Genomic DNA, 11234 nt, shown 5'->3' on the forward strand with positions numbered 1-11234 from the left:
TCATTGTGTTTGATTATTTCACACACATTTCACAGATCTGTCTTTAATTTCATCATTCTCCTATTGATGTCAGTTTCTTGTTTCTCATGATTTTGTGCGTACGGCAGGGTCAGAGCTGCCGTGGAGGTCCGAAGGCCCCCCCAGCTCCCCTTCTCCCATTACACCCCCTGTTGTCACAAGACCAACCTCACTGGTTACCACTGCCACCATGGCAACCATGACAGAGCCAACAGTCGATTGGTCACCATTTAGGGAGACTGAAACAGCCACAACTGTTCAAATTCACTCCCATCCGACCCAAACAGTTTCAATAAAACCCCAGAGGACCCCATGTTCTCTCCCTTTGGGTGAACTCATCAACAGAGAACCAAAATCAAAATCATCCACTTAAGATATATGTTATCTTGCTGGTTGATAAAATCAGAATGAGGATATTTTATTTTATTTTATTTATATTGTTTTTATTTTTCAGTTTCCCCCCTTGAGGGATTGCCATCTTATTGTGGTCAGGGGGTTTGTGTGCCTCAGTGACCTTAAGAGCTAGTCCCACCTGAAGGAGCTTAGTCTTCAGGTGGGACACCCAAGTTGGACAGGTCTGAAGGTAGAGGCCTGACGAAGTGCAATCCACTTCTTTAGGTTGGGGTTGGACATATAGCAAACAACCCAGTTCAATGAAGAAAACTGAACACAGGGGAAACAAAGTGCTGAAGCATGATGGGTACATATGATACCCCCTTAACATTTCTGACTGCCCCCTCATATATGCCTGCCTAAAACCGGCCCTGGTCACTGATTATCTGATTTTAAACGGTAAAAAGTCAGTGCTGTTGACATGTAAAAATACTTTGTACTACACGGTGGTGTGATGAGTCCAGCCTTCGAGGTATTTTAGTCACATACAATTACTCATACACTTGTTATTTAATGATCTCAGAAATTTTGACCTTCATTCAAAGAGAGGTTATAATAATCTGCGTTTAATCTTTGACAAACCTTCATAGTGTATTCCATGATGTAGACATAGGGTCTTCTGCACACAAGTCATTGGAGTGTATTGATTAAGGAATCATTCACATTTACTGGTTGTTTGGCATTTTCTCCAAAGATTGATTGGTTTGAACATATAAAACAAGTAGTCTTAGTTTGCCTGTAATTGGTGGTCTCACCTCGCTTCCATTTGACACCTGTAGCAGTTAGCTTTTAGGGAGAACACAAGTGACGCATCACTGTGGTTCATCCTTCAATAATGAGGCGCAGTGATGCATCCAACTACCACCCGTCAACCAAAACAAACGAAATAGTTAAAGGAATTTGAACGCCTCATCTCAATCTTTGCAGATTAGCATTTTACAGATGATCTTACCTGATGCATCGTCTGTAGTCTGTGTGAATACATGATGTGCATCAAGTCTGTCTTTGTCAGCGATTACTTGAAGCGGCACACTTTCTTCTCATTAGATAAGTAATTATTTTCCATGTGCAGTTTGGATTCCCAGTAGAACCGGATAGTTTTTTTAATTTATGTAAATGACAAAAACAAACTAATCGCACACCATGATTTCTGACCAATCAGAGAACAGCTGGACAGAGCAGGGCGTTTGTTTCCAACTTTGTGGCTCTACAGACTGTTGCTGTGTGAAAACAAATGACCCAAATAAAATATGCAACAATTGTATTGTTTAGCCTGTGAATCAAACAAACCAAACGAGCCACAGGTGTGAATACAACCTTAATCTGATCTTGTATGGATGGAAACAGTTTCTGATAAAGGAACCACACACAGCCTGATGGAGCAAAGTTTCTTGATTTCAGTTGAAAATGTTTTAAAAGTAAAGTTTTCTGCAGAGTATAGTTACATAAAATGTGTGCATGTGTGTGTTTTCTACTATACACTTTGTGTTTGACAACACTATCCAAAGGACATTGTAGCTGGTTCCAACGTCGTTTTATGCACCAATTCATCTCCTAAATCAATAGCATTTACTGGCAAACAATGCACTTCTTTATTAGCACACCTTGTTTTAATAATCTTGAATTACACTCCTGACTGCTCAAAGGCATTTGCTGATTATTTTTGGTGTAAAAGTTGGAGTAAAAATCCTGTTAGAGTTGTGCAGACTTGTCTTTTTTGCTTTAGAAGTAAACAGTTGAACCTTTGTTTATTGTAGTGGCTGTAGGAAGCCCTCAGTGCCCACTTTGTGCATAATGTAGTTGTGTTGGCTTTGCAGTGTTGTTGTGTTGTGTAGTGAGACTGGGTTCTACGGTGTTTTTGGTAGTGGTCACATTCTAGCTGTTTCACAGTACATTGGAGTGGTTTGGACACAGTGGGTGAGACTGTGTGTCTGTGTGTTCTTTTTGTTTGTTTTTTATAATTTTGTCCCGTCTGCTTTTCTCGCCCACAGCCGCATATGAGCCTCAGAGACGACGGTCCGTGCAGGATCTGCCCGGTATCGGCACCGACTCCAGCCAGGTAAGAAACCATTTTAGATCAAGGGGCTGCAATGCCAGGATTAAAGTCATCAATTATTACACGTTTATTATTTGAGATGTGAACAGTGTGTGTTATTTTACACATTTCAAATGCTTCCTGTTGTTAGATCATCTGTCACATTAGTGTGATATGTTCTCACACTTTTTTAAGACAAACTATTTGTATATCAGCTCTTTGTATTCTGGAACCATCTTAAATTTTAATTTTGCCAATATGATTTCATGTGGAACTATGTAGTCAACTATATAGCACTATATGCAAGGCTAAATTAATTACTTTGAGCCAGGTTTCAGTGATTGGTTCTGAGTGTATATGACCACAGGGCTGCAAACCGGCACCATGCACACACAGATGTCGTTTGCTACATTTCTATAGATGTTTGAATTTCATATTAATGATTAAATATATCAGACCGGGGCGACTGGTGGCAGTGCCCTAAAGTAAATGCACTAAATGACTCCAAATGACTCCAATATTACACACCAAATATACAAAAATACAATAAAAATATACAAAACGACGACAAAAATTACTTAACTATACACATCACAAGAAACACAATATACTAAGTGACACAAAATCCAATTGCCCTCATTTATCAACCTTGTGTGACAACGGGTACAAATTTGAGTGCACATTGTGCGACAGGACCAACGTGGGACTCATGAAACATTCGTATCAAACCAATCCCAGCGTACAAATGATCGGGTGTTGATAAATGCAGCGGCTGAATTTGATCATCATTAACATGTTACATCCTCAAACATTCCAGGTTCAGAAGTCCACAGAATTCTCACAGCTGAGGTGAAGAAAAACAAAAATGTGCTTTTCTGTAGTGTGAAAACTGAAATTTAAGGAGCTCATTTTAAATGCTCTGTGGAAGAGAATAACAGAGGCAGTGAGCAGCGTTTCCACACTCAGGCTGATGTTTGAATGAAATTATCAGTATCAGTAAGAAAATTATGGTTTAAATGAAATGTTATTCATCTACAGCCTAAAAGCGTAAATCCCTTCTGTTTGATCAAGACAATTCTTTACATTTAGATGAATCAGGCTGGCGAGCGTGATCCCGTGCGCCGACTCCTCCTCCCTTGCCCTGTGTACACTGCACAGCGATCAAACCTCATATCAGGGGATCAAAGATCCTGGAGAAAGAGACACAGGAATATGTTGTTTATTGGCCTCAATTGTCTGCACGCTGGAAGCAATAAATGACACATGAAAAGAAATGAAGGAATCCCTTAAAAAGCCTCAGTGGAGACTAAGCTGACACTGGTTCAGTTTTGGTAACTCACAGAGTGCAGATAAATCAGACATCGCTCCATTCACCTACACATTGTTGTGCAAAACAGGTTAAAAAAAAAACATATTTCCCCTGTGGTATACAACAGCGTTCCCACGCTGGTTCAACACAGCAGAAGCAGCTCCTGTGATCCGTGTGCGGTGAATCTATGTGCTCCTGCCCAGGTAGCAAAGTTTATCAGTGGGTTTATTGATGGAAAACCAAAAAAGTGCTGGTAGCAGTATTACCGCGGACTTTTTTATATTCATTTTTCATTTTCATTTCATTATTTAATCATCCGTTTTGATCTGTTCTGAATGTGTCTGCTTATGCTTAAATGACAGCTGAGGCTTGTTTAATACTTTATTTTCAGTCTCGGTCACATTTTGATGTGTTGCAGCACAAATCCACATACCGGTACTCAGATTTGCATACACCACATCTGATCTGACTTGAGATCTGATCATATTGTGGGATCACATCAGAAATGACTATTACCGGAGCTTGCATGAATTTGGTTGAACGCACGTCGTACGCTCAGGACTGAACTTACGAATGGTTAATAAATGAGGGCCAATATGAGAGGAAAAAAATGACTAAATGACACCAAAAACACACAAAGAATAACAATAATACACTTGATACATAATACAAAAATAAACAGTAACAAACAAGAAAGCAACAGAAAACACTAAATAATATACAAAAGTAACAATAATAAGATTGGTCATTATTCTAAATGATGAACTGAATGTTAATAATGTGGCCCTCGGGTTAAACAAACCAATCCAATCACATTTCCAGTCTCTTCCTGCTTCGACCTTCGAGCTAAAATGACTTGTATGTTACAACGTTACCTGTTGGATATCATTTTGAATCCTGCCACTTTTGCTATTTATTATCCCCCACTACATAGTGTGAAGGGGGATATAGGTTTGAGTTAAAGGGGACAGCTTTTCTCAGAAACTGTTTAAGATAGGATAACCAAATTGCTTCAGGGTATCAATACCCTGATGGAGTTCGAAAATGAGAATTGCGCAATAATTTTTTCCGGAGTTATTGCCCTTGTGCTGTTTTTTATTCTGTTCAGGGTATCTTCAAAGGGGACAGCTTTTCTTAGAAACCGTTTAAGGTAGTAATTTTATATATTGATGTGATAATATTTTCTTATACATCTCAGTTAGATTTAGGGCATTTAGGAAAAGGTTGTGAGTTATAATGACAGGCGGGGACGTTGATGACTGTCTTCTTTTTTTGGCATGCTTGTTTGGCGCCCTCATGGCTTTTTCCTCATGTAAGGGCTCCTTTTTGTTGTCAAATGAGGGAATTCCACTGAGAGTATGTGACTCACACTGTGACAGGTTGGGAGAGGTATCCATGAAGATGAAAATAAAGGCTCATCTCTTCTAATAAACACCTTCAAACCAAAAACCTTTGCTTGAAGCATTTCTGCATTTTCCCAAACATTTCTCTCTTTTAGATCAGTGAAAAACACAAGTCAAAAGTTCACCTAGTTTCTTTGGAGCCAATGCTAGTGCTAGTGGGTCATAGGTCGTTTGTTGTAAATTGGTTAATGAAAAGGTTTCAGTATTTACGTCTGCATTAAGTGATTAAGCTGATGGTTGAATTCACAGGCTTTGAGTTTGACACATGAACGAGACTTCATATTGCAACAACACATCATCAGTAGGGTAAAACTAACCTGTCTCATGACGGTCTAAACCCAGCTCACTCCTTCATACATGTGGTTACTTCACATTTGGTTTTATTTGCATAAACCAAGGTGAAACCATAGCCTCACTATCAGTGTGAATGTCATCCTGTCGCCACAGGGAAGCAGGAACAGCAGCCGCTCCTCCAGCCCTAGCGTGAGGATGATGCCTCCTGATAAGAGCAGCGGCCGAGGCTACTTCTCTCCTGACGACCCCACAGGTACTACACACAGACACACACACTGCTGAGGTTACACTTAGTTTCACTACAAACTACTTCATACCCTTTTTTACATTTGTATAAATGTGACTGAAGGTAACCTGTAGATTTCAAACATGTCTATTCTTGTAGCGCAGTCATTCCTAATTAGTGTCAGTGGAAGCTCTTTGTCTGCAACGCACCAACCCTGACACTACTCACAAACTGTCATCATTGCATGGAAAAAGATTTGATTGATCGATTGTGTTTGTACTATCTTCTTTTTTCATAATGACATAAAGGCTTTTTTTATCAGATAGTAAATGTATCTGATAATGATGTGACACGAGGAAGCAGGTGAGAGCAGTCCATTTTTTTTATGGTTTTCAAAAAGTGTGCGCTCCGCCTCCAGCGGCTCATGTCAGACTATGTAGGACCTGACCTATCCACTGATAACAAGCACGGCCCAATCCCAGTTCTGAATGTGAAGTTAAGGCAGGTCAGAAACAGGCAGCCCAATACGAGTCCACCCTATGACATCACAATTCCACAGGCTGACGGCAGCACTAGCTTAGAAATGTCATTGCACACCATACACTTGACCACTCTCCCTTGTATGACATACTGCGCGCACTCTGTACGTCTTCTTTTACACTCTGAACCCCATCTTAGCAGAGCAACGGAGCAGGAGTAAGTCGCTGAACAACAAACAAGGCAAGGTAGACCAAGACTATTGCCAGTTTAAATTAGACTGGACTGATCACTTGGGTTTTATTTTACCGTACCATGCCAATGCTAAACCATCATGCGACTGTGGCTGTCATTAAAGCATAAAGTGGTACTTCAACACTATGCATGCTGTCAGTAATATAAATAATTAAAATGCTGATGTTGGGTGCATTTTATTTTAAGAAAGTGCATTTTTTTCCTCTTGTGACTCAGCACAGACTGGCTATTACATGTGCTTCTACTATTATTAATAATAAGAATAATAATAGCACTAAAAATAACAGTGGAAACATCTGTGCATGTAACAATTCTTACAAGTCTGTTGGAAAAAAATGACATTTTGGCCCTTGACAACCATTGACATAATCTCTCAAAAAGTAATTGGGGAACTGTTATAGCTTTTTAAAAATGTATTTTCACTGTATTTATGGCCATGAGGAGGAATTAAATGGTTTGTAGTCTAAAGTCAGGGTTGTTATTGTTATTTAAGTTTAAAATCTTTCCTGTGATATCACTCTGGTGTATTTGCTCACACACACAACCTGTAGCGTGTTTTTTGTTTGCTTTATAGACAGATGTTAGATGATTGTGTATCTTTGAGTTAAACAGTCCAAATGGAGTGGGATGTATTTGTGTACAAACATGGAACATATCAGTCATTGCTCAGGTTAAGCAGCTGCTACACTGTCTATGAATGTAATCATCACTAAAGACAAACAGTAAACCTCCACGTAACAAAGGAAGACTTTGCAATAGTGATGGAGAAGCAGAAGAGAAGCCATGTTCTGTGTGAAGTGGAGCACTGTTGACCTTCGTCATTTGTTTTTTACTCAGACACAAACGGATCGGACAACTCTATTCCCATGGCTTATCTGACCCTGGATCACCAGCTGCAGGTGAAGTCACGCTTTCATCGTCTCTTTTCTTACTTCAGTTTATTTAAACAAAACCATTTACTGTGAATACATTAGAGGTTGACGCCTACCCAGGCATGTTTCTGTTGATGATGTTTCAGTGTCTGCCTCGGCTTCATCTTTTGTGTGTGCGTGTGTGCGTGTGCGCGTGTGTGTGCGTGTTCCAGCCCCTCGCTCCATGTCCCAACTCCAAAGAATCCATGGCGGTGTTTGAGCAGCACTGTAAGATGGCTCAGGAGTACCTGAAAGTCCAAACAGAGATCGCTCTGCTGATCCAGAGGAAGTAAGTGAGGCTGCGTCCACAAACACAAACCTGGGTGTCCGTCCACTTGGGCTCTGGCTTCATTGGTTGAATATTTGACGAGGAGTTATTCTGTCTTATTTTTTTCTGTTTAAAACTCTCTCAACTCCTTAAATTTACCATGTTGCAAGACCAAAATGGGCAACTTTTATCACAGTAAGAGGCCACACCTGATCCCAGGGCCACATTATCAACATTTAGAATGACCCATCTGAGCAATAACACAGGAGAGGTAAAAAGGGTTTCTGTGGGAATTTGTATGTTTTTGTTGTTTTGTATTTTTTGTTTATTCTTGTAGCCGTTTTGTGTCTTTCTTTTCTTTTTTGTGATTTCAGGATTCATTTTATGTAATGTTGTCTTTAGTGTATTTTTCTAATATGTTTGGTGTTTTTACTGTAATTTTGTTTCAAACGTCTTCTCCGTGTCGGCCGCCATGTTTCTTTAGATACTTGGCGCAGGGGATATGACGTTTTTTCCTGTTCGGCTCTCATTGGCTCGACCCAATCTGTGTCGAAAACGGGCGCATAACCACACCCACTTTATTACAACAAGTAAGAAAGTGGGTGTGGCTTTGCCAGGCTAGTCGTTCTGTGTGTTTGTGGAGAAATCTTGTGCATTTGTGCTGTGTTTGATCTTGCACAAAATGTATCTACTGTAGGAGGTTTCAGCCATACAGTAAGTGTTAGCGCCACCTAGTGGACAAACTGGTATTTGTGAGTTGGTTCTTGCGTTTGTGTGAAAATAGTGATTTTAATCAATCAGATGTCATTTAGTGGATTCAAAAAGCTTTCTTGTATTTTGAGATGTTACCGGCTTATGAGCTGAGTAATAACACTTGTGTGTGTGTGTGTTTGTGTGTGTGTGTAGGAAGGAGCTGATTGCCGAGCTGGACCAAGACGAGAAGGACCAGCAGAACACGTCCCGTCTGGTTCAGGAGCACAAGAAGCTGCTGGAGGAGAACAAGAGTCTGTCCACCTACTACCAGAAGTGCAAAAAACAGCTGGAGCTCATCAGAGTGCAACAACAGAAGAGACAGGGCACGTCCTGATGAACTTCCTGCACCCGCGTCCAATATCAGCCCCTGCACAAACACCCTGCGCGCGCGCACACACACACCCTGCTGTGTAAAGAGACCTACGTTCTGCTGTGTTCCTGCATGTTGCATCCTCACCAGGAAGACGTCTGTCCTCTTGTACATACTATTTGCACATCCTCACAGCATTTCCTGTGACCTCAGACCAAACAATCACTGTCCCACCCCCCAACCCACCCACTCTGTACCTGGCGAGCCCACCGTGGATCATTAGCAGCCACCCCTAGACAGAATCTTCTAAATGTGACTGCAGGACATGGTCCTCCACATGTTAAAGCAGGAGAAGGCGTTTGTGACGCCGAGGCAGGGAGAATGTTGGCCGAGCCCTGTCTGTCTGTCGCTCAGTGAAAAGTCTGTATTTATCTGTAAAGTGTGTGACTCAGAGCTGAGACTCCTCCCCTTTTTATTTGACTTCAGTATTGTTTATGCGTGTCACTGTTTTTGTCTTTTTTATTCAGTAGTACTTTGTATGATATCTCTTTGCAGCGTATGTTATCTGGTCTGGGAATGCCCAAACGGACAAAGTGGAGGCGCTGCACCTCCCTGTATACATACAGCATCTAGTTTGTTTTTAGTTCACAGGTTGCCTTAGATGTTGCCTGCAGTTAAAGTGCTTGTTTTCTGTGACATGTAGCCGGGACAAAACTTTAAAAAAAAAGATCTTTTTAATGTACTAAACATGAATGATATGGTTCGTGCAGTGTTTGGGTGAACTAAGGAGGTCATAGCGTGATGTCATTGTTTCCCAGCACTTTGAAAGCCATGACTGTAATGAGAACTTTCCTCATTTGCTTGGTGTCTCATATCAGGTGAGTATCTTTGCACAGTCACCTTGTCTAATGTGATCATGTCCAAATGTTATTTCTCATTAAGGCCTCTGTTTTTAAGAAGTGCCAGACTTAACGAGTCTTGCTTTTAGAGCTCCTAACAAACGTCACTGGTGAGAAGTGTTTCTGTGGTTTTTGGAGCAGGAGCCTCAGTATAGGACTGTGAGAATGGCATTATGAAATAAAATGAATGGTGAAAAGATGTTTGAGCTTCATTCTGATCTACTGGAGCTGATAAATTATACCTGACTGGACAACGTCTAACGGATCAAATATTTACATTTCTGTCAACTAAGCGCCCTCAAACTGCTTTTATCCTATTTGTTTATTTGAATGGTTAATGGAAAGTTACTGCAACAATAATGTTTGGTAAAAAGAACAGCTTTATTAATGCAATTAGCAGTTATTCTATAGTTAATCATTAATGTTGAATTTATCAAACTAAATATCTATGTCCTACAATCAACTGCAACAGGAATTATTTTGCTACAGTGCATGTTACAGCTGGGACCATATATCACATGACAAGAAAGTGTTATTAAACATCACAAGATGTATCGTTGAGGGTATAAGTGGCATCGTGTGAAAAAAATCCACGATTAACAACATACAGATTGTTTTCATTTTTTGATATTCCTGTTGAAAAAAGGTCATACCCAGAGTAAGTTTGTAAATATGTGCAGAGTTAAAGTCAAAAGGTTTTCCCAACTATTTTTTTTTACTTCCCTGAAGATATCGTATCGTATTGTAAATTCAGTGGATTATCCCCCCACAGTGTGTTTTCCTTTAAGTATAATGTGTGCATGAAGCCAGCAGGGGGCGACACTGACCCAGTCATTCATAGTGTTTCCTCCTCAGACAAAGAAACTTCAGCATCAATGGATCCTCATTATGTCACCACACAACAAGGCCCAGCTCAGCCTCACACTTCATCCTACACTCACTCAGATGACCTTGCATTATGTCTCTGACCTTGGATGTGACCTCTGTGTGTGGTCAGACAGCCAACCTGCTGACAAAGGCTTCTGTTTGTGTCCTAAACAGGCTACAGTGAGTCATTCATTGTGGAGAAGTGATGTCATCTTCCTTCTCCTGCTGTGTGTGTGTGTGTGTGTGTGTGTGTGTGTGTGTGTGTGTGTGTGTGTGTGTGTGTGTGTGTGTGTGTGTGTGTGTGTGTGTCTGTGTCTGTGTCTGTGTCTGTGTCTGTGTCTGTGTCTGTGTCTGTGTCTGTGTCTGTGTGTGTGTGTGTGTGTGTGTGTGTGTGTGTGTGTGTGTGTGTGTGTGTGTGTGTGCGTGTGTGTGCGTGTGTGTGCGTGCGTGTGCGCGTGTGCGCGTGTGCGCGTGTGTGCGTGCGTGTGCGTGCGTGTGTGTGTGTACATATATATATATATAGCTGGGCTGCTGTTGCTACCTCTGTATGTCCTGCTTCTTTTGTTGTCTGAGGGATGTGTAATGTTTGGAGCTTCTTTGTGTTTAGACACATAATTCAGGACGGCTGCTTTAAGACAGGAGTCATCAACCTTTCTGAATCTGTGAACTACTTCATAGGTACTGTATAGTCCAAAGGGCTACAATAATAATAATACATTGGATTTTATATAGCGCTTTATCATAGACACTCAAAGCGCCTTATGGAATTAAGGCATTATTCTTTCACTCCACATTTAGTGGTGGTAAGCTACTATT

The 11234-nt window shown here is 40.8% G+C and overlaps 1 protein-coding gene across 2 annotated transcripts in view; it reads left to right on the plus strand.

Annotated features, from left to right (window-relative positions):
• map3k7 (mitogen-activated protein kinase kinase kinase 7) overlaps positions 1-9750 on the plus strand; it is a 29892-nt gene extending 20142 nt beyond the window's left edge. For both annotated transcript variants that reach the window (XM_028439409.1, XM_028439410.1), the window contains 5 exons: positions 2403-2470; positions 5606-5705; positions 7248-7309; positions 7495-7610; positions 8496-9750. In XM_028439409.1, coding sequence (XP_028295210.1) covers positions 2403-2470; positions 5606-5705; positions 7248-7309; positions 7495-7610; positions 8496-8676 — 527 coding nt within the window. In that variant the 3' untranslated portion in view covers positions 8677-9750. The remainder of the gene's footprint in view (positions 1-2402; positions 2471-5605; positions 5706-7247; positions 7310-7494; positions 7611-8495) is intronic.
• Positions 9751-11234: the final 1484 nt, after the last annotated feature.

The sequence above is a fragment of the Gouania willdenowi genome, chromosome 24 (genome assembly GCF_900634775.1).
Source record: "Gouania willdenowi chromosome 24, fGouWil2.1, whole genome shotgun sequence".
NCBI lineage: Eukaryota > Metazoa > Chordata > Actinopteri > Blenniiformes > Gobiesocidae > Gouania > Gouania willdenowi.